The 24,336-nt window shown below is 41.2% G+C and overlaps 1 protein-coding gene across 15 annotated transcripts in view; it reads right to left on the bottom strand.

Annotated features, from left to right (window-relative positions):
• Positions 1–24,336, bottom strand: part of ANKS1B (ankyrin repeat and sterile alpha motif domain containing 1B) — a 1,017,748-nt gene that overhangs the window by 265,953 nt on the left and 727,459 nt on the right. For all 15 annotated transcript variants that reach the window (XM_041737915.1, XM_041737908.1, XM_041737909.1 and 12 more), the window contains one exon: positions 14,421–14,573. In XM_041737915.1, the coding sequence (XP_041593849.1) occupies positions 14,421–14,573 (153 nt within the window). The remainder of the gene's footprint in view (positions 1–14,420; positions 14,574–24,336) is intronic.

The following is a 24,336-nucleotide window of genomic DNA, read 5'->3' as shown; positions in this document are numbered from 1 at the left end:
CTGACCCTGTGCCTCTCAGGGGCCGCGCAACAGGCCGGGCACCGGCTTTCACTTTCGTACAGTTTCCGAAGGGCAGCGGGCTTTGGCTTTGGGGTTTGGGAGGTGGTGCCCGGCTCCCTAGCCCGCATCCTGTGGGGGGTGCCTGACCCCCCTCCCCGCTGTCCCGCGGGTCCTGTGCGCACACCTGTGTACCGGGCAGCGCACCCCCGAAATCCCGCCTGCGTTCTTCGGGAACCCTGTGTGTAACCCAGCGGCCCCACGAGGCGGAGGTGCAGCCCCCCCCCCCCGGTTTCTTCTTCTAAGGACCCTTACCCCCATTCCTGAGGGCCCCACCCCCAGGACCTAGTAACCTCCAAAGGCCCTACCTCCGAGTGCCATGGCTTTGGGGTTAGGGTTTCAACCTGTAAATGTGGGGGGGGGGGCGGGGGGGGGCGGACCCTCAGTTCTCTGCCATCTGTAGAACGGGGGTGGCAGCAGAGGGCCTCTCGGGGCACTAAGGTGGGATGAGGTGTGTCTGCACAGCTCAGCGGTGACGACCTTGCTTCCTATGTGACCATGTTTAGGTCACTCAACAAATACGCATTGGCGGCCTCCAGCGTGCTGGGCGCTGTCCTGGGGGGAGGTACAGGGGAACAGAACACGTCGGCAGCCTGGTGAGGCTCACGGCTTAAGTCGTAAGGAGGGGCCAGGATGGAAAGGTTGCAGTTGAGTGTGGCGCCAGGGCCCGCTGCGTCCCCGGGACTCCAGGGAGCCTCTTCCTCGCTGAGACACAGAGAAGGGGACCACGAAACTTGGGATGCTGTGTGAGCCCAGAGACTGGACATGAGGAACACAGCCCTAGAGGTGTGCCTGGCGGCTCTCTCCTGAAAGGGGCCAGCTGAGGTCACCTGTCCGCAGGTGATGTCCCAGAGGTGGCAAGGAAGAGTGGAGATCCGAGAACCAGATCTCCAGCACGAGTGACACTTAATAAACAGGAAGGTGGAGGACGAGGCACTGAAACTCCTACTACTGTAGGACTGTCACCATTGCCACTACTGTGGTGTCTGTCTAGAGGAGGCAACTGACCTAAGGAACTACGTTTAATAAAACAAAACAAAAAAAAAAAAGTGTGGTTAAGGTAATCATGGAATCCCATCCCATCACCTCTGCATATTCTACTGGTTAAAAGCAAGTCATAGGTTCTACGCGCGCTCAAGGGGAGGTGATGAGACAAGAATATGACTTATTAGGAGCCACTCTGGGGGGCTGTTCACAAATTCCTTATCTTATTTGGTTGTCTATCTTTTATTATTGAATCTGAGAGTTCTTAAGACATTCTGGAGGCACTTTAAAAAATTAAGTAGTTTTCTTTTTCCCCAAAAAATATCTGTGGCATACTCATTCTGAGCTAAGAGTTGGTGTGCAACAAACACTTGGGCAATACACAAGGATGGTTTTTCCATTAGACAACTACTTTAGGATTTAATCTTGTAAAAATAATGTGGTTTAATGGCCAATTACTTTACCATTTTTTCATCTTTCTATAGATTTAATAAATCCATTATTATATAGCATATTTACCATCCCAGTTACTATCCAGTAGTGGGGTGGGCTCCTGTCCTCAACTTTTCCATACATTTAAGCCCTGGGTCCCTTAGTATAGTACCCTATGTATTTTTTTTCTATGGGCCCCCACACTTTAGCACATCTAATCATTTTAAATTTTCCAAGACAGTTTTGATTTCACAAGCTCTAATTGGAGGCTTAGAAACAATAATAAGACCATCCATAGTTCTAAAATTCTCTCTTTTCTCTAATCAAATGTCTCTCTTGTGGTGGGTGGGTTGATGGTACCGATAGTCTCCATTTTTCGTCCTGCCCTTCATCCAAGCCATTTACCTGCCCTTCATCCAGGCCATTCACCAGGCTTTTTCAGCTCATCCCAACACAAGGTGAGCAAATTTCGAGCCTCTACTCTTAACCTCATTCTAAGTTGGTCATTTGACTTCCTTCAGCCGACTACGAGCAGGTATGATGCAAGCAGAGGCCTGGCATTGTGCTTGCACATTTTCCTTTCTTTCTGCCTTGCCCTGTGACAGTGACCAGGAGGGCAGGCTAGAGGGTGGGGTATGGGGTGACCAGGAGGGCAGGCTAGAGGGTGGGACATGGGGAGCCCCTCCAGGCTGCCCCCAGCTGCTTCAGTTGAGACCATGCAGAGCAGCAGACCAGAGCCGGTGGGCAGAGGTGAGGGAACCAGCCGACATCAGAAGAAATTTCTGGCCAAGTCCAGCCTAAGTTACTGCCCCACAGCCCTGGGAGCTAGACACATGCTTACTGCCTCAAACCACTGCATTTTCAGACGGATTGGGGCACAGCGTTGCTGTGGGCAAAGGATGATCCGTAAGGCATCCCACCGATCTTGGGAACTCAGAAGATGCCCCTCCATCTGGCTGTGGGGAAACAAAGACAGAGGGCTCTTCCTATGTGCAAGGCATTGTGCATGATGCTCTACTAGGTTATTGTAGAGATAAATATCAGATATTTATTGAATATTGGAAACAATATTACCTAGAAGATAGATACTAATATTATTAAAATGTTAGTAGCAAGCGTAGAGAAAGTTAAGGGACTTGCCGAAAGTGGCTAAATGGTAAGAAATAAAATGGGAAGCTAATCCCTGGGAGACTGGTCTTCCTGTCGATGCTTACTGCTTCCTCTGCGGGTCCCCCCATCCCACCTCTTCTGCCCACCCCCAATCCCTTCAGGAGAAGACTCTGTGCTCCACTTTGGGATGCAGAGACCACCTTATATTTAGTTTCCCTTAATGCCGTGTTCTTACATCCGGTGTTAAATGGCCATCTCCCCCCATCAGCCTGCAAGTTCTTTTGAGGGTAAAGTCGATAAAATCCTTATTGTATTTTCTCCCCAAATCTATGAAATAGAATTTTTAAAAAGATCATGATCCTATTCAAGTTTTAGGAAATCTAATTATCTCCCCAAAGCAGTTGATACCAAAGTAAGACTGGACTAGAGAATGTATATATTTATATGTCAAACACACACACACAAATATTTAAAAGGCCACTGTTATTCCAAATCAATCTAATTGGTGGAATGCACAGTAGAGTTTTCTCCATTTTGTTATACGGTTGTAGGCATACGGTGTTTGAATTTGGCGTTTGAGGTCTACAAATTAAAACTCTCCTGTTCCATGTTTTATTATATCAAATTATAAACAGGGATTGATATAAAACTGGCACCGAATTTGCAATTAGTTTCTGCCTTTAAGAAATTGTCTAGTCACTTGACATGTACTTTAGGTATGCTGCCACCAGGTGGCGGCAGGGTGCCAGGCATAAGATCGGCACAGTAAGGAATTTACATGCTTCCTGAGGTTCAAGGTAATAGCTTTTTGCTTAAGTTCAAAAGTAATTTGAGACCAAAGATATTCAACTTAACATAATACATCTCTTTAGCAAAATAGCTAGACTTAAACTCTAAATCAACTTTAAATATCTTTAAAGCAGATATAAATCCCAAGCTACGAAATCACCTACCTAATCTCCCTCCTTTTCAGCTTTTTGAATTATTTTCATAGTGGGCTGATTCTAACACTAATCTTATATATACACTTTAGTAAAAATGTTAATCTTTATGATTTACTCTGACTCTATATTTATTGTCAATCTCTTCCATCATAGCTCATATATCAGGCTTCAAGATTCCTAATAATTTTCTTTTAACAAAAATACCTCTTTGGCTTCCATTTCCTCTAAGAAGACAAAAATTTATCTTTTCAGTACGATCTCAGATCTCCTCCTAAGGAAGACCTAAAGCGTTTCTTCATGAGGATAGCATGAAAAGGAAAAGTGTATTTGCATTTTATGGAGGATTTTTTTCCTTTTTACTTTCTGTGCTATAGGAGTAATCCATTAGAATTTTTTTCTCCTCACAAAGCTCCTAGAAGCACAGAGCCAGTTTAGTGTATTTATCTATTTAACTGCAACATACATGAATCTCCTTAGCAACAGGCTCTGCCCTAAATATCTCCAAAGAGTTCTTAAAGAAACAAAAGTCCTCAAACCATGTTAGAAAGCTGAGCAAAATGCAGAATAAAAAGTTATCTGACTTCATTATAATGAATAATACTATATATTTAAGAGAAGCAATTTTGGTGTAAAGAAAATATCAACTAGTTCAAGAACGAGTCAGAAGTTACCACTCTTACAGGTTGTCAAGCTGAGACTTTGCAACAGGACTTAAGGGTTTAACTAAGATTATGGAGGATAACCTGAGAATGAGTACATCCCTAACCTCTGAGCCGTTCCTCTGTTCTGCCCTAGGTGTTTCATTTCAAGAATAAGGAGGACTATGTGGCTGAGAAGCAAGGGTCAATGCCGTGTAGTTGCAGTGAGGGTGGGGGTAGGGGAAAACAAAAGAAACTAGCAATTCTGTACTGATGTGTTGTCAAGAAAAAGAAAAAGGTGGGGGAAGATCCTCAGGAGCTCTATCCTGAATGTTGGTACAGGAGCTGAGAGAGTCATCCCACCTGACATTCGCCCACTCCAGGATGGCAGGTTCTGAGCAGCAGTAAGCAGTGAGGGTTTGGGCAGGGCTGGTGGGGAAAGAGAATAACTGTTGGGAGATGGGAGGTGGGGCTCAGCCCTGCAGAAAGGGGCTGGCACTGGGAAGGGGGCAAAACAGCGGCGGGGCAGCCGTTCCTAGAGACCAGACGTGGTACCCTCAACAGGACTTTCTAGGTTCCAGCAGGTGAGTACTGAGAGTGAGGAGCAAATGGCAGCTAAGCAGTGAAAGCAGCTGTTCCCAGCCTCCCTAACTCTGGGAGACAGAGCTGGGGAAGACAGAAAGGAAGGAGATAGGTGAAAGAACAGTAAAATAGAGAGGGAAGAAAAAGGGATGGGTAATAAAAAGCCCTCATGTGATTCGGAGTCTCACAGAAAACCTATGAAACCAGTGAGGCTGACACTGTTATCTTCTCTTTGCTATTGGGAAGCGGAGGCCCATTGGTGGTGAGTGATGTAAGGTCATATACTGAGCGGCAGATTTATAAGACCTCAGATTGAGTGACCTGATTTCAAGGCACAGATGAAGGAAGAGAGAGTGCATTTGAAATGCTGACACACACCATATGTCCTACCTTTGCTTTCTAAACAGTAAGTACGGTTTTTTACATAACCAGGGCTTAGCCTTTTAAGGGTCAAACTGAAAAGTTTTAGTCACTACTGGAAAGCATTTCTGAAATGTATCATATTTGTCCTAACCTCCTTTGAATACAGACTATAATTTACCCTCTTCTTGATACATAGGGATAGAACAATGAAAATTGACTCTGTATTTATGTCCTTCCAATTGAGGGATAGTCTCAGGTTCTAAGGAGACACAGAAGTGTTATTGCTGTCGTGCTTAATACACTTGTGGCTGGAAATAGCTGTATAGCAGAATCGGCTGACTCAGCTCCTTCCTCCCAGCCAGCTTTTCCTTCTTGAGTGTGTTGGCTTCTGGCCCCTGCCTACTCTTCTGATCATGTCATTCTCCTGATTAAAATCCTTTTAATGGCTCCCCACTGGTTATGTCTGTGGTTTTCAACATTTAACTCACCTGGGAAGCTTTTAAGACACTCCGAGTGCCCAGATGCTGTCACCAAAAATTCTAATTGTTTAGCCGTAGGCCCTAGCCTATAGGGATTAAGAAAAGGAGCATGGATTTGGGCTTCTGGCCAAGATGGATTAACAGGGATTGCATTTATCCCCACTGTGCTTTCACCTGAAGCAACTAAAAATCCTGACACAGTATATGAAACATTGATTTTTAAGATATTGGGATGAAGCAATGAAGGACACTGATGCGTTGAAGATGAGAAACAAAGTGAGAACTACAGTTGCCTCAGTTTACCACCTTGAGGGAATTCCCAGGCCATGGTGCAGGAGAAGGAACCCAGGGAGCCTGGAAGACTCTTTGAGTTGAGAGGATAGATGGAGAAGAGGCCCTGCGGGGGTGGTGGGCTACAGGGGCTGCCGTATTCGGGTAGAGTACTGATCAGAACATGCATGTGAGTGGCTAGTTTAAAAAAAAAAAAACTACCTGAAAGACTAGTGGGAATAGTACATAGAGTACAAAGGGGGTTGGTAATAGTCTGCGCTAGTCAGACTAGGAAATCTGGAAACTCACAGGACATTGTTAGAATACTCAGAAGCATCTTGCCTTGGTAGCGAGAGTATTAGCTGATGCTCTGGGCTTGCTTGATGAACCTTTAGAGCAAGACCTGAAAGGATCAGAGTATATCCCAGGAGATTTTCCATGTCCCAGAACAAAGCTCAAGAATACTTACAGGAATAAAAAAATATCCAGCACCCACCAAAGTAAAATTGATAATACTTGGCATGCAATCAGAATTACCAGGCATGCTGAGAACAGTGAGGAGAAAAATCAATCAACTCAAACCAATCCCAAACTGACACAGATATTAGAATTAGAATATGAGGGCATTAAAACAGTTGTTATAATAACCGCATTCCATATGCTCCAACAAGTTAGAGGAAAGATTGAGCATACTAGATAGAGATCTGAAAAAAATATAAAAAAAGACTCATGTTTAACTTCTGAAGATTAAAACTATAATCATTGAGATGAAAAATACACTGGTTGTTAATAACGGCAGATTGGATATTACAAGAAGAAAAGATTAGTGAACGTGAAGTCATACAATAGAAACCATCCAAATGAATCACAGAGAGAAGAAAATATTGATAAAAGTGAACAGAGCATTGATGAGCTGTGGCCCAACTTCAAATAGCCTAATATACATATATTTGGAGTTTCCAAAGCAGAGGAGAGAAACTGTGGAAGAGAAAATAATATTTTAAGAAATAATGGCCATAGTGCAGCCACTATTGAAAACAGTATGGATGTTTTACAAAAATTTAACAATAGAATTACTATACAACCTGGTAATACAACTTCTTGGTATATATCCAAAAGAGTTGAAAACAGGATCTCGAGAAGATATTTGCACACTGATGTTCATTGTGTCATTGTCTGTAATATTCAAGAGGTGGAAGCAACCTACATATCTATCAACAGACGAATGGATAAAAAAAATGTGGTATATACATATAATGGAATATTATTCGGCATTAAGAAGAAGAAAAATCCTGTCATCTGCCATAACATGGATGAACTTTGAGGACATTATGCTAAGGGAAATAAGCTAGTTATAAAAAAGACAAATACTGCAGGATACCACTTACATGAGCTATCTGCAGTAGCAATCAAACTCTTAGGAACAGAAAATAGAATGGTTTTCCAAGATGAAAAGGTTCAGTTTTCCAAGATGAAAAGCTCAAGAAATCTGTTGCACAACAAAGTGCATAAACACCACTGTACTTACACTTAAAGATTCTCAACATGGTAAAATGCTTGTGGTGGTGGTGGTGGTTCGTAAAACTTTGAATTGAGAGGACTATGATCAAATGTACACTAAAAACGAGCAAATTGTGTAATATGTGAATTACATCTCAATAAAGCCATAAAAACAAGTTCTGGACATCCCATGGCGATGAGAGAATGCACAGTCCTAAAGTGTCATGCGATGTGATGCAAACAAAAGAAGCTGGGTACAAGAACATACTGTACAAAAACAAGCACACTGAACTCTGATGTTGAGAGGAGGATAATGGTTGTTTAGGGGGTGGTGGGGACACTAGTGACAGAACGGGGTCTTCTGGGCCATTCCTTATTCTGGGTGCTAGTTACAGGTGTGCAATTGTTTTGGTGAAGATTCATTAAGCAATGCCCTTATGAGATTTGTGGATTTCTGTGTGTACATTATACTTCCAGAGAAAAGTTTTGAAAAGGTGAAGGGAAAGGAGAAACATAAGAATTTAATGGGAAATAAAAAAAAAATTAAAAAAGGGAATGACCGAAAAACTTCCAAAGTTAATGAAAACTAGAGATTTCCTATCTAAGAAGCTCAGAAATAATTTACATACAAAAACCATGGGGAAAACGACATCAAGCTTCATCACAATAAAATTGTTCAAAACCAGAAATAAAGAGAACACCCTTGGGTGCATCGGGGGTTGGTGGGGGGAAGACAAGTTAGATACAGAGGAAGAGCAACAACAACAAAACCAAAAGAAGAAAGGATAACAGCAGATGTCTCCTCAGAAATAATGCAGGAGAGAGGATGTGGCTCCACATCTCCAAAGGACTGTTACACTAGAATTCTATACTCAGCAAAAACAGCCTTGGAAAATAAAGTCTTTTTACCAGCGGCCCCACACTATAAAAAAAAGTGTTAAGAGCTTTAGGAGAAGGAGAATGACAGCAGATAGGAACAGAGTTATAGACGAAGGAACAACAAGCAGGGATGGCTTTGTGGGTGCGTGACCTAAGAGGTTATTCAGGCACCTGCTCCTCAAAGGACTCTGTTTGGCTTACTGCTCTACTGGCATTGTCTTAAAAATCTGTCAATACTTTTTGAATACAGGGTCCCTGATTTTCATTTTTCCACTGGACCCTCAAACTATAAAGAATTATTAATGGTTGTAAGGAGGCCTACCCTGTCGCCCATGAGGGTGTGGGAAAATCCTGAGAGGCTGAGCTTGGATTAGTCATATGTTCAGGCAAGTAAGACCACAGAGGGAGGTTTCTCTAGAAGAAATTAGGAATGCTTTGGTCTTGATCAGAAGAGTGAATGGCATCTGGGGGCATGAAAGAAGAAAACAAACCACCGTTGTCCACTAAAATAACTTTTTTTGGGGGGGTAGGCATTTCTAGATAGAACATGATTTTCCTTTTTTGTACAGAGGTGGTTCATACATGGCTATAATCAGAGGAGTTTAGTTCTTGAAAATAGTTTTTTGCTGAGTGCTCTCTTCAGGTATGAATGCCTTGTTTAGTTTCTGTGTGTGTGTGTGTGTGTGTGTGTGTGTGTGTGTGTGTACTAATTCTGGCATCAGTGCTTCAATAATGCCTATTCCAAATACTGACCCTGAGGCACTGCAAGTATGTGAATTTACTCTGAATGCAAAAGAAGAGCTATGTTTCTTCCAATGACATGCTAATGTCTAAGTGTCTTCTAAGGTAGTATAACTCAATCTCAGTGTAGGTCAAAGCTCCAAAGTCGAGAGCAGCATGATAGGTGCGGATGTGTAAAATATGCTGAAAGTCAGGGAACCAGTACTGCCAGTGTTAGTCCATCACCACGCCCCGGGCTGGATGTGAAGGGGCCAAACATCACTGGAAAGTGAGCATTTATTTGGGGATGATCATTCCTCTCTTGTAAGGGAGGGAGAAGTGTGCTTTTCCTAAGAGTTGAGCCAAAGCGGGAAGCTTCCAGAGAATCCTTGTAAGAGCTTGCAGTTCAGATGCAGTAAGGGAGGGTGATGGAGTCTGGGGGCTTTGCCTGATACAGACCTGATACCAGTCTGAAGCTTGGAGGAGGTACCTGGGTGTCCTGATGTCTTATGAAGAGCCAGCTATCCCGTATGCAGACGTAAGTGGAATGCTTACCTCCATGGAGAATTTAGAGTTTGTTCTACATTTGAATACTCATATCCAGTTATCTAGTGAAAGCCTTTGGCTTTGATTAAAGTTGTTAACATTTGAAGTGTTGGACGATGTAGCCTCCCGGGTGTGGAAATATGAATATTTCTCATTTATTAAGGTCCTATAGTGAAGGCATAACCTTTTACTTAAAATAATTGCTTTGGAAATGGAATTATAACATTTATCCTCCTCTTACATCCCCTGCAATTTGTGAATTTGTTGAGTATTCTCCTTGCTTGGGAGTATGGATTACCATTTGCCTTTATCTGATACATGTACCCAGACACAGGCGCACATGCTCACATGCATGATCCAAAAAAGACTTTTAGGGAGTAAATTTAATTGCATTTACAGCAATAAGTGTAGGATAGAAAGGAGTGAAGAGTTTATAATGTTGATCATGAAATAAAAAACATCAAAGCAGTAATGAGTCTAAATTTGATACTGATAGGACTGTATTTCTACAGCATTTAAAGCAAATAAAGTCACACAAAGATTTAACACAAAATTAGAACGTTAAATTTGAAAGATTCTTAGTATATCTCCACGTGATTAGATTGTCACAAAATTTCCCTGGAAAGGTAGAAATTAAATCAACAACATTGCAAACAAAACAAAACAAAACAAAAAAACACCACCGAAAAACCAAAAATCAGAAAAATCTGACAGTCCTAAATGAAAGAGTGATGTAAGTATAGTTTCAGCAGCTATTAAGCAAGAAGAAAATAATCTTCTAATCAATTTACTGCTGCAAAAATAAGTCAAATTATTTTCAGGGGACACATATGGGTATTGCTACCTTAATTATTTTGTTTCTCCCAGAAGGTATTTAAAACACAACCAACCACTGTAGTCAGATTTTTAAAGCTATTCTTATACTTACAAATAGAGAATTAAGAATGCACTAAAGCTGATTTTAATTTTGTTATTTTGATGGGTACCATTTTTTAAAGATTTATTTATTTTAGAGAAAGAGAGAGAGTAGGGGGGTGGGAGGGACAGAGGGAGAGGGAGAGAGAGTCTTAAGCAGATTCTGCCCTGAGCACGGAGCCCTACACGGAGGCTCGATCTCATGACTCTGAAATCATGACCTAAGACAAAACCAACAGCTGGACGCTTAACCAATTTTACCCTCCAGGCTTCCCTTGATGGGTACTTTTATCATTATCAGTATTGTAGGCTGTTGTAAGCATTAGCTAAAATTATTTCCTTGGTAAATAATGGTAAACCCAATGGGAAGAAATTAATGACATGTTCTACACTAAGATTCACACATTAATAAATTGGACAGTGTTCAAATTTATCTCATCTAACCAAAATCCCCTTGGTAGGTACTTGGTGGTAAAATAAATTATTCATTATTAATAATAATTATTAATTGCCACACTTCTTTGGTTGAGGTTATCAATAGCAGTAGGAACCACTGTAAACCTGGTCATAATACCTTGTACAGGGCCTGAGTACTAATGCACCATTAACTAGTCTTAAGCTCTCTCAACAAGCCTTTGAAGAGGACTATAATTCAAATGAGAGGTTTATCCAGCTAGCATCTGCACAGGGAACAATTTGGCTGACAATCTCTCTCAATATATTCATATAACACTAAAATATCAATACAAAAGTAAAAGTAATGTTAATGATGCTATTAATGATAGTAGCAGACAGAGGCAAAACAGAGCTATTAATAAAAGAGCTTCTGAATATGAAGCATAGATTAGGGAATAGAAGGAACAATTATTGGCATCTAAATTCCTTAAGTCTAGACACACACAGGGATCTGTAAAACCTATATCCTGAAAGTTTTTTTGTGCTCAATTTCCACTGCTGAGAATACTGATATTAAGAAATGAGATTTCTATTGCTCTCCCTCATCTCTGTACTTTGGGTACATTTGTAACCAAAATCTTCATTAGGTTATTCAAATAACCTTGTTTTTCAAAGGCAATAATGTACTCGGCCCCCCTCCCCCCAAAAAATCCTTGGGGTCTTTTTGAAAGATTATAATTTCAAATGTATTTGTACTTTTCAAATCACAATTTTGTATAGTTTTCATTTCTTCATGAAAATACTTTGAATAGACTTATACTCACTGAGAAATGTGTTACCATTTTCAAATATCAAGCAAAATACCATGTGAAATTGGAGGCTTAATCAATACTATTTAATGATGCTAAAGGTGTGTGTAATTACAGCAGCAACCAGCCTCCTCACCCTCTGTTCTCCTCCCCTCCATCAGCACACCTCTGTATCAAAGACAGCTCCCCACCTTGCACTTTTCACTTTACATAGAGCAATGGTCACTAAAGCCATTTGGTTTCCTTAAAAATGAGCCGCTCATTACAAAGATTCAGGATGCAAATTTCTCTTAAGAGCTTTGCTCTAAATCAAAGTGACTGCACATTCCCTTCAGGCTAGAAAACAACAAATTATGGGTACTTAATATAGAATTACTGGGCCCATATATTATATATGAGATTGTTTTATATTTGCATGTCTTTTATATTTGGATGTCTTGAGTTGGGATAAATTCAAGTCTTGAATTTGAGACTAGCCTAAAGCTTTGTAAGCCAGACAGGCATTGCGCCTTTCTTTCATTTTAAAACTCAACAACCTGGAACCATCAAACGCACTACCCTTTGCAGCAGTTCTGGCGGGCATTACAATTTTGTCCTTTGATTTCCAAGCCTAAAGGTATAGATCAATTTTTGTTCATAATAAATATATTTATGGAATTAAGTGACTCCCAAAGCCTCCTCATTCAAGAATGTGAACTTGCCCATAAAGACGTCACAAACTTTAAGTTCTATCAGTTTAAGAAAAATATACCAGGTTGGTATTAGATGCTAAAGACGTCACAAACTTTAAGTTCTATCAGTTTAAGGAAAATATACCAGGGTGGTATTAGATGCAGACATACTCCAGGCCAGAGGAATTGGCCTCAAGATCTAAGACACAGTGACTATGTTTTCTGGTTCTGTTACAACAGAAGTACCTGTGACAGGTACTTCTCTCCGGATTGAAGTCCGATTGTATTACAGCAAATGTAGCTAAAGGGAAAATGCTTCAAAAGTCTGTATGGGTGGAGAAAGCTATTCTTCTGTCCCAACTCAAGGCTGGTTGGCATGTGGGTGGTGGTGGATCATTCCCTGAGCCTTGGCATTAAACCCGGGGCCTCAGCGCCTCACTGACCTACAGGCATTGCCATCATCCACAGGGAACACAGTGACCCAACAGGGATTCCTAGGTTTCTGGTCCCCCCAGCACCAAGAAATGTGTGGGTCCTAGCTCACATCTTAAACATTAGCCCCAGCATTTGGATTCTGAGAGACTCATTGTCCTGCTTCAGTGATCCTTGCCTCAAAGAAAACATTTTATAATACAGTTCTATTGGAATCCCTTCTTTTCAATGAGAGATTACTGCTAATGCCCTGGTAAGTGAGTGATTCATGTGCTGTGTATTTGTTCTTCAGTGGGGAGCAACAGTATTCAGAAGACGTTATACAGAGGTATTTGTCAAGTTGTATAATTGACTAGAATGTCACTTAATGGGAAGCCTGTTTGTTTGATCTATGGTAGGTCGCCCTTCAACAAATGGCTAACAGGAGGTGCTTGGAGGAGAACTGCAATCTCCCGGATGCAACCAGAATGCAACACAGTCTCAGTTCCACTGTGCTGCCACACAGACTAAAAACAAAACGAATCAGGGGATTTCCATCAGATAGGGTTTCTGCTGAAATAATGGTAGCTTTTGTGAGTGCGTGAGGGCAGACAGAAAAGAGGAACTGATGGCAAAGTAAAAGAAGGAGCCAAGAATTCGTCTATTTAACTTGATTTTTAGATCAAAGAATAGTTTTTATGAGATGTTCTAGAAAAGACATTATTTTTAAGACTGTTAAAAGCATAGTTATTAATAATAATAATGTAAAATAATTAATGGCATGCAATATGTAGCCACTGGACTTGTGCAGAGAAAGTGGCATAAAGAGTAGAATGGATCTGTATTGAACCAGAAGAAATTTATTTGCTTTATCTTTCAACTTATGGATGGGTTTTTTAAAAAGTTTTAGAATATAAAATTTAAATCTAAGAAATCCTCTAAAAGATTAAATGATTTTTCACTCATTTAGGAAGAGAAATGTTCAGGATACCAATGTGAAGGCATGATAATTACATGTTCCCACTCCATTTCTTTCATTCCTTGATGCCATTGGGAATAAAGGAGCAGTAAAAATGAAATAAGTATCAGTATTAAAAACCATTTGTGCAGATTGAGTTGATCTCTTTGGGCTTGAATACATGGCAACATATATTGGCTAGTTTTTATAAAAAATCTATTTCAATTATGTAAATAAAACAGACAACTTAAGATTAGACATAAGCCCTGGGTAATAAAATGTCGATATTATAGCAGCCTATTTAATATGAACAAACAAAAGCAGTATGTATTCAAAAGTAGGGTTTATACATGCAGTCAAAGAAACAGAATGGAGATAGGAAACTAAAGATGAGAACTCTAATCTTTAATGGTAAGTATGAGCAAGATCAGGATGGGAGCCTATTTATTATCATGCTCATAACCTGAATTGACTAAATCTTCTAAAATGGGAAGCCTCAAAACACTTGGGAGGTTTTCTTGGATAATGCAAAACACCCTGAGAGTCCTCCTAGTTCTCCCCATCAGAACTTAAAAAGACAAGTACTGTGGAGTTCGACTGGAACTAAGACAGTTGTATATTTAAAGCAGAAGGCATACCTGTAAAATCCTGATGGATGTCCGCACAGTAACAAAGAAAAAAATGTTACCTACCTCCAACATGAATTTCATTTACCAAGGGTTGAATGGGGAAGGTATGTTTAAGAGACCAACTTACGTTAATAAGTTCAACCTCCCAGATTTTTTTCAACAGGTCCATCGATGTGTAGCCGTTAATTAGAAAGGCTTTGGTGTAGTCCCCTAGTTCAATGGAATCCAGCCACTCAGCAACAGAAGTGGGATGATAGCCATCATGGCCAATGGGTCTCATCTGTAATCAAGGAAATCACATTAGGATTAGGATTATTTTGAGTCCCCACAAACAGGATGGATCCTGCCACTTGGAAATTTATCTGATCTGAAGCAACAGGTCTTTTTGGATAAGAAACTAAGGAAAACCAAAATACTTTGGTTTGCACAATTCCAAGTAATTAGTAATTTTCACGCTGAATTAGCTCTCAAAAATGCACCCAGAAATTTCTAATTTGGCTGCTACGTCAGCTCCACATTTGAGAAGACGAAATATGTCGAACTTCTGGTGTAGACATTACTGACATCCTGTTGGATGAAATCTAAAGTCGTGGCAGTTGAGTCATATTCACTTCAATGTGCAAGAAACTGCACTCCCAAAATGTAGATGATAATTCTCATATGTACAACATCAAAGCATGTGAAAATACTGCACCGCTTAAACATCCAAAGGAATTCATGCTTATGCAAGACATGTATTGTAGGTAGTGCAAACATGCTGGAGAAACATACTGCAGTGTTAAGCCAGTAAAGGAGAGGCTTTTCGGTGTTTAAAGACCATGTGTTCTGCATAGACTCTACAGTATGTTAGACATGAATAGAGAACTTGCTGGCAGACAGCTTCCTATTTTTTGTCAGCTATATACAGATATTTTTTTTTCCTTTAGGAGAACAAAGAAGTGTGACAGCAGCATAATGTTTCTGAGTTTAAATTGGAGTGTGAAAGTAATTTAAGCAAGAGAAACTTCTGGGTTTAAATTTTTGTGTGATTATTCTAGTCTTTTTAGCTTTTATTTGAAATTTTAGTTGAATTTATGGTTATTGGATTTTTGAAGGAACTCACTTCTAAGACTTGCGTTGCTCTGCATGCCATTACCATGCATCTAATACTTCAGTTATTACAGACAGTTGGCACCTCATCAACCTCATGTGATCCTTCAGTGCAATTCAGGATAGGAAGAGCAAAACAGGGCAAAATACATAGATTTTCCTCTTGCTTCAGATTCGAGGAGATAAATATTTAATGGAAATCTAGATGATTCTGATTTGTGCAGAGAGAAAAGATTAGTCTGGCCTTCAGGGGTTGAGATTTTGATCCTAAACATGATAGGCTCTCTGTCACTATGCAGCGTTCTCATTTTGAATTCTTTTTACTTTCATTTTTTTAAAAACTAGATTTGAGGTGCTTGTTAGGGGATCAACACCTATGAAAGGAGGGACGAGAAGGAGGGTCAGGCAGAAGAGGAGTCAGACTGTGATAGGTCCCGATGAAGCCTCCGTGAATCCGGGGGAGGGGGCGGTTCTGGAGTGGGTCATGCTAACTAGAGGTCTTGTGCTGGCAGCATGACTGGACCTTTGTGGCTCCCATCTCCACATTCTCTGTCACTGGATGCAGCTGGCATGGGCAAGCATGGCTCTGGTGAGGCAGCTCTCCCCAGCAGAGGCTGACTGTGCAGATGCTGACAGCTGGAGGCTGTCTGCTGACCACTCTCCCCACTGCTGGGCAAATCCTTCCTTGAAGAAAGAGCCAGGAGGAGCATGTCCACGTCTCCCAGAATGCCCTGGACCCAGATTCACCCAAGGTTAACATTTGGCCACACTGAATTTCTACATTTTACTCTATACCCACTTTCTCATTCACATGCATACAATACACGTTTGATTGTAGGTGAACCATTAGGAAGACCTATTTTCCCCCCTGACCCTTTAGGAGACATGATGAAATTTCACCTCCTGATGCTTCATCAAGTATCTCCTAAGAGCAAGGACATTCTCCTATGTAGCCACAGTAGCATCACACTCAAGAAATCCAACATTGATCAAATTATATTAATATACAGTCCATATGCAAATTTCCCACATGGCCCCCAAAAGAGAATTTGTTGCTGGTTTTTTTTTTTCCCCTTGTGGACAGGCTTAATCAATATTTTAAAGTATTTCTTCAGCTCTTTTATCTCTCTTTTCTTCTTCTGGGATTATATTTACTCTTTCATTTTTTTTTTTTTTTACTCTTTCATTTTTAAATTATTTTTTCTCCTTTCTATTTCTCCTTTCTATTTCTAATTATTTTTTCTCTTTTCTATTGTTCCACTCACCAATCTATTTTCCACTTTGAGGTTTAAATGCCCTCTATTGGGAGTTACGGTATAATTCTTCATTTGCATTAGAGTCTGAACGGTCAGGCTTTTGTATGTCACTTGCACACTGGACTGACCCATTTTAGCTACTCGCTAAAGGTTTGTTTAGTGACATTTAACACAATATTTATTCCGCAGTAGCTACAAATGTAAATGACAACTCAGGGTTTGTAAAGTGAAGTTTAGTGGCAGTTGCAAATAACTGAGCGTCGTGTGTGTGTAAAATTGGAGATTAGGATCCAAACCAGAGGTACAAAGATACTAAGTATCCTCATATACTATGGGTCATAAAAATACTGGGGCTAGAGATATTCTCCAGGACTTATGAAGAGGTAGTTGAACCAATGCTACCATCCTGACTAATCACAGCAGCCTGCGAAACTCCCTGACTTCCCCAGTTGACAGCTTGGCAAGGTCTTAGTGTTAGCTGTCCAGAACTCGACCGCCCCAGTGGCAGATACTGAGGACGAGCTTAGGGAGCCTTGAATCAATCTAGGGTAGACTCAGATGTCCCATCCCAGAGAACTTTGCACTGGCGTCCTCATGGGTCACCCCAAGCACACACACAGAACAATCACTGGCCACCTACCACACGGAGGTTGGCTGATGGTCACAGTTAGCTGAAGAGCACTGGTGGGGACATCAACCAAACCTCTACAAAGCAAACCCAATTCGTAGAAGGAAGTTTGTTTTTCCTCCCCATTCCTCCTTCTTGCTCCAGTGGGAGGACATTTGGAATCAGAGAAGAGAGAGGTGCCAGTTCCTCAGGGGAAAGAAGCCTAAACTTGGGGAGCAGTGGGGTGGGTGGGGGCAGAGTAATAAAATTAGGGGCTTATGTAGATTGGAACTGAGTTTTCAATATTTTACATGACTGGCAAGTTAGTGGGTATGTCTGAATGACATTAAAAATGTAAAGAGAGAAGCAGTTGAGTTTGGTTGAAGGCAGGATGTGGGGGGAAAAACACATCAGTATCTGACTAAATGCAGACTCTTGGTAATCTGGTTCCTCCTGTAAGGCAAGTTCTCCATGAGCAACCTTGAGGAGGTGAGAGGGAGGAAGGTATCTGGGGGGAGGATGAAGATGCAGGTAAAGTAGAGAGCAAGAGTGGAGAGAACCTGGAGATGAACACACGGATGGACATGTGCAGGGGCAGGGTTCCTCCAGCCACTCAGTCATTCACTCATTCACTCACTCACTCACTCACTCACTCACTCACTCACTCAGTATTTAGTTGGTGCCTATTCTGATGGATATTGTGGGGCAGGACAGAACAAAACAGTCATAGTCTCTTCCTCAAGGAGATTATAACTCTTAACTTAAAAAAAAACAGGCAAAGAGATGACCAATAAATTATGAAGGCTCTGCATACCTGAGGAGAGGAAGGCATTAGAGCCAAATGAAGTTACAAAATTAACTTGACACATATTTAATGATATGCAGGATAGTTGCTGTGCCACACAATAATGTCTTTTGAAGCAATTCTTCCATCTGCTCCTTCATTTCTGTTCCTACTGCTGCTTCCCTGGTTAGGTTCTTGTTGGTGCTTACAAAGACTAACACGGTAGCCTTCCCCTCGGCCTCCTACCTTTGGTTTAGCTTCTATTGTGCCGCTGCATCAGTTTTCCAAAAAGCCAGGCTTTTAAGTAAACACTTGCACAGAAAACTATAGTGGCTCCTTCTTGATGAGAGTGAAAATGTCCTATTCCAGAATTCTAGGGCAGTTGAGATCAAGGATAAACTTGCCTTTTCAACTTAGTCCTACACTGCTGGGCCACATGTACCCCAAGACAGATGAATAGACACGTGTGCCTGTCTGAACAGTGTGTTAAGCTCCTAGCCACACCATGAACGTGAACTGCATGTGCAAGACACTTCTGTATCTTTGCTGATATTGCTTCCCATGCTTGTAATACTTTTGCCTTTGTTTTCGTAGTTTTTTTCCAGAATGGGCTTCTCTTCTTGAGCTTTAAGAGACAAATTTCCAGATATTTGTAGGATACCTCACATAGTTGGCCTCTAAAGCTATCATACAACGTCTCCTTTGGCTCACAAACTGGCTCTCTCTCTGGGTTTCTAATCTCAGTGGGTGGGGACCCATTACATCATTGCCCAAGTCATTGCTTAGGAGTCATCATACATTCCTCTTTCTGTTTTACTATCATATTTAATGAGGCCAACATAATTTGGATTCTCATAAGTCTCATAAATTTGATTTCAGTTCCCTCCTTCCAAAATAGACTTTGGATTCTGACAATAGCATCTACCCTAAGTGGTGGTGTAAGGATTATGTGATATATGGTACGTAAATTGTTTCCAAGTCTTCACTTTCTTCCTCTACTAGAATTATGCCTGTGTGCCCTTTGCCAAGGGATCTGCATTTTATCCCACATGATTGGAGTTACTTCTCCATCCCATTGATGTTGGTCATGTACTTGCTTGGCCAATGGTACAGGTAGAAGTATCAGTGTGGCAGTTTATAAGTGAGGCCTCTCTACTCCTGTGATCTACTAATCCTTTTGGGTGCTATCTATTACATGCATAACACGTGGCTAAACAGTCATCTCACAACTGTTGGTCCCAGGAGAAAGGTGAAGACTTGTGTAGCAAACCTAAACGTAAAACCTTGAAGTATATCATGGTTCACTGAGTTTGGATGAGTCCAGCTGAATTTAGATGCATGAGTAAGAAAAATAAATGTGTAAATAAATGTGTATATTTTATGTTGCTATAAATCACTGGAATTATGACATACAGGGGAAAGCTGACTAATACAGTCACTCTTTAATTCAAAACCCTTGGTATTTATATTAGTTAGCATTCTTCAGAGAAATAGAGCTAATGGGATGTGTATACACACACACATAAGTCTGAAATCTTGCAAGTCCAAAATCTGCAGGATAGGCTGGCAGGCTGGAGACCCAGGAAAGAGCTGATGTTACAGCTGAAGTCTGAGAACAGTCTAGAAGGAGAATTCCCTCTATTCATGGAGGACCTCAGTCTTGCTTTTACAAGGCCTTCAAATGATTGGATGGAGTCCATCTATATGATGGAGGTATTTATAACTTTACTCAGAGTTTGCTGATTAAAATGTTAATTTCATCTTAAAAATACCTTCATGGTGACATCCTGGATTGGAGTTTGACCAAATATCTGGGTGTCATGGCCTAGCCAAGTAACGTGTAAAATACCCAAACTCTTTAATTTATGAGTCCAAAGTCACCTCCATGAGACTGAGAAAGACTAGGGATCCTGAGCTAAACTAACATCCTTCCCAAGCTTTCTGGCTGTCATCTAGTAAACATCTATGTCCTACATCTTTGCTAACCATAAACTAAGTAATTCTTTATCTTAGGAGTATGATTTTTGGGGCCATAATCCATTTTATAACTAGTATATCTTCATATTTTTCCTTCTGCCATTTCTTCTGTCAGGAATACTATTTCTCCTCTGTTCTGTTGAAATCCTATCCATTCTTAAAAGGTCCTGTTTAAATATTTCCTCTTCTGTGAAGCCTTCTCCAGTACTACCCTTACTCCCTCCCAAGTTAAAATTAATCATATCTTCCTCTAGATTTTTGTAGTAATTTGCATAGAATTCTGTTTATAGCTAGAGATGTGAATATCTGCCTTCTTCCTTAGACTGTAACCCTTCTGGTGAAGAAACAAGATCTTAGCCAACTTTGTCATCTCTTATGTGCCCAGTGAAGCATCCCACACATGGCAGGCATTTGCCAAATGTTTATTAAGCAATTTAATGAACACATGAAGATAAAGTGACAAATTAACTTCAGTGTCATGAGCACCCACTAGTAAAGGACATTTGTATTTTGTGCTACATATTATGAAAATGAGGGCTATTTTTATGCCTAACATTAATATTGTACTATTTAAAATGATTACATACCAAGAACCAATTCCAGGTAGTGTGCTGTGTTAACAAAATGTGCTGGGCTTTGCTGCTGTAGCCCAGCACCTCGGCTCTACTGTTAACAAGCTATGTAACTACAGGCAAGTTACCTCAGCTCTCCAAGCTTCAGTGTTCTCACCTGTAAAATGATGGTTTTGGGCCAATGATCTCAAAGTTCCTTCACAATTCCTAAATTTTGCAATTCTGTCTTTTTAAAGTTAATACTGAATTAGCATCAGATTTACCCAGTAAAGAAAAAAGAAGCCCAAAGGCAAAACTAAAAAAACCCAAAAAACAAAAAACCAAAAAAAACACAAAAAAACAAACTCCCAAATGATAATAAGGACATTTAGGCTGAAAGTCAGATGGCATCCACACCTCTTTCAGGAGTTGTCAGTGGCATCTGCCACAAAGAACACTGCAACTATTTTCTCAAATTACCAAGATGAACCTCTTTTCTAGCAGGGACACCTGGCAGGACAGAGCTAAACAGAGAGTTCCAGGGGCTGCGGGCCTGCAGTGCTGCTGAGCATGAATGGGAGTTAACGCACCATCTGTAATCTGAGAGGCAGAGTGGTGGGCAGGCGGTAGGCAATCCTAACAGAGCTTCCCAACAAGGTGATCTCATTCAACTTGTGGAACCCCCAAATGCGGGAAAAACTGAAGCTGGGATGGAAATTGGAATTAGCTGGAAGATGCTTCAGTCTCAAAAAGAAATTTAGATATATTAATACATTTTACTAAATACTTCCCTTGTGGCTGTCAGTGTTTTTTTACACTGCCCAAATGGGCATTGATTTTCCTCGCCTCTCAAAGCAAATCTGACCTCAGAGAGGGCATACTGTTCATTAACATCGTGGGTCACGTAGCAGGCAGAGATTACCAACTCTAGGACAGTGGGGGCTCTGTGGAGTCTGGGGGCTTTAAGGGACCCAGTTATGGGGCAGCTGAAGAGGCGAGGCTCTAAGACCATCTAGTCTACCTCTGTAAGAGTGACCCATATTTTAAGAGTTTTAACACAGGTAAGAGGAGGAAGAGCTTTCTCTGCTTTAAAAAGAAATGTTTGAAAACCATTGATCTAGAAGGTTTTTTGTAAGATTACACAATCACTACTGTTTTATTTTCTCTTAATTTCTCAGCTTTACTTGAAATAGTCTGGCTGTGTCATATGTGAATGGACACATATGTGTTGTTGCCTATGATTCTTTCTGCTTAAAACCAGCTTTGTCTGTTCAGACAAGGGTAATATTTTACAACGTGATGAAACCACAGGATGAAAACTGTAGCAAGAATGCAACAGAAATGGGAAAAATAAATAAAAAGAGGGAAAGATATTATGACAGATTGGGGGTTAAATAAAAAAAAATAGTTCTGGGGATCCCTGGGTGGCGCAGCGGTTTAGCACCTGCCTTTGGCCCAGGGCGCGGTCCTGGAGACCCGGGATCGAGTCCCACGTCGGGCTCCCAGTGCGTGGAGCCTGCTTCTCCCTCTGCCTGTGTCTCTGCCTCTCTCTCTCTCTCTCTCTCTCTCTCTGTGTGACTATCATAAATTAAAAAAAAAAAGTTCTGGGGCACCTGCATGGCTCAGTTAGTTAAGCATTTGACTCTTGATTTCAGTTCAAGTGATGATCTCAGGTACTCTGAGATGGAGCCCCCCTCCTTGCCACCAGGGCTTGGCACTGGGCATGGAGCTTGCTTAAGATTCTCTCTCTCTCTCTCCCCTACCCCCTCCGCCCCTCCCCCTTTAAAAAATATAGTTATGAATACAATAGGTTGTTTAGTCAGCATTACATATTGGCATGGTAATTAGATCAAGGGAATAAGGAAGCCCGAAAGCCAATAACGAATTAGATATTTTTATGTCTGAAAAGTATTGCAAAATTGAAACAGAGACCCCTTGTCCAGAGAAATGGGGCTTACTAGAGACAAGACACACCAAATGAATGAATGGTAACAGCAGCTTTGCTCCTGGTTGTTTCCATGAGAACATATTTGAGCCTGTGGGAAGTTAGTGAAAGTGCTGCATGTAAACTTCAGGTCACCTTCAACCTGAAAGATAGGGTCCTTGCTCTAGAGTTGCTTTTTCTTTCTTTTTTGTCTTCCCGTGAGCTGGAACATTAGTGCCTGTAGCCCAGCTTTGACTACACAGGCAGAATAATACCCTAGAGTTTGGGAAATGCTTCTCAAACCTTAATGTACGAAAGAATCACGTGGGAAGTCTTGTTAACATGCCGGTTCTAATTCAATAGGCTGGAGGGAGGATTTGAGATTCTGCATTTCTAACAAGCTTCATGGGGATGCTAACGCCGTGAGTCCGTGGTCCACGCCTTGAGTAGCAGTGCTTTAGAGGGTGACAGAGCGACAGATGGAGGGTCTTGGGTCCTCCCAGAATTGCACAGAGCAGAGCCAATTTGTAAACCCGGTCTGCTTACTTCGACTGTTACGTGGGAGAAGTAAATGTTCTATTCTTTAAACCACTACATTATGGAGGTTTCTATTCTAGTGGCTTAGCCTTTCCTCTAATACAAACAGAATTGAAAATAAGGTAATTTCATACAAAACATATAAGGAAGCCTACACTTCCACTTGACAGTATGTTGCATTATCTCTTGTTTTGTGAAGCCATTAATTTTCACAGGCATTGCCATTCAAAGAAATCTCATTTCCTTTAACTTCATTTGTTGGCATCTTTCTGCCCATCACACCATCACCCCTTTGTGATAACTATGCAGGATATAAGAGGGGGAAATTGTGGGAAAACCTCAAGTTTCTAGCTTTGATACCTGTATCCGGGTACATGGTGGTGTTACTAGCAGAAAAAGAAAAGAAAATAGACTGGGATGTCATGAATAATTTTGAAACGGGAGAAATTAAAGATGCTGCATGGAACTGTACTTTAAATTTTGGGGCGGGGGAAGTCTGAGGAGACACATAGCCTTGGGCATCGTAAGCAGTACAGGTGAGAGTCCTGGCTCCTCCACGTATTAGCTGCATGACCTTGAGGAAGCTGCTTAGTCTTCTTCAGCCTCCGTCTTCTGATTAGCCACATGAGTGATAAGGATGTCTGCCTCCGGGGTAGTCGTAGGCATTCGGTGAAACAATACACCGTTCTTGGCACACGGAAGCACCCAATACATCTTAGCTATTTTTATCGTAAGTGGGAGCTGAAATCATGCATGGATGAGCCTGCGGAGGGTGTGTACTGCAAGAAGAGAAGTGGTGTGAGGACAAACCAACACTTTCAAAGTGAAAGATAAGAATCATCCTCAGGAGACCAAAAAGGAATAGTTAAGATAAAAAGGGAAATGGGAGAAACTTAGTTTCAAAGAGGGTGTAGTCAGCAGTGATGGAATGCTGTAGAGAGGTCTACTGAGATGAGGCAGGAGAAGGGTTCACGGGATCTGGCACACAGCTCACCAGAATTGTATGGAATAAAAAATATATATATATATAAAAGAAAAGAGCCCTGAGGCTAGGCTGCCGGGGGTTGAGGTGTAAGTTGGAGATGAGGAAGTGGAAATTGCAATCAGGGGTATTTTAAGGAGTTGGCAAGGGAAGAGAAGGAGAGGGGGAGGTTTTAGAAAACGCAAGGAAAAGGCATGGAAAGGAGTGAGAAATGAGGACTCGGGGCTGAGGAAGGTCCGAAATATGAGTGAATAAGAGTGCAAGAATGCAGTGGAGATTAAGATGAGGTAGAGGGCTGTCTTCTGCTTTTGGATTGCTGCTGGCCTTTCTTGGAAA

Source organism: Vulpes lagopus, chromosome 23 (genome assembly GCF_018345385.1).
Source record: "Vulpes lagopus strain Blue_001 chromosome 23, ASM1834538v1, whole genome shotgun sequence".
NCBI classification, from domain to species: Eukaryota; Metazoa; Chordata; class Mammalia; order Carnivora; family Canidae; genus Vulpes; species Vulpes lagopus.
This window is presented reverse-complemented; position numbering and strand designations above follow the sequence as displayed.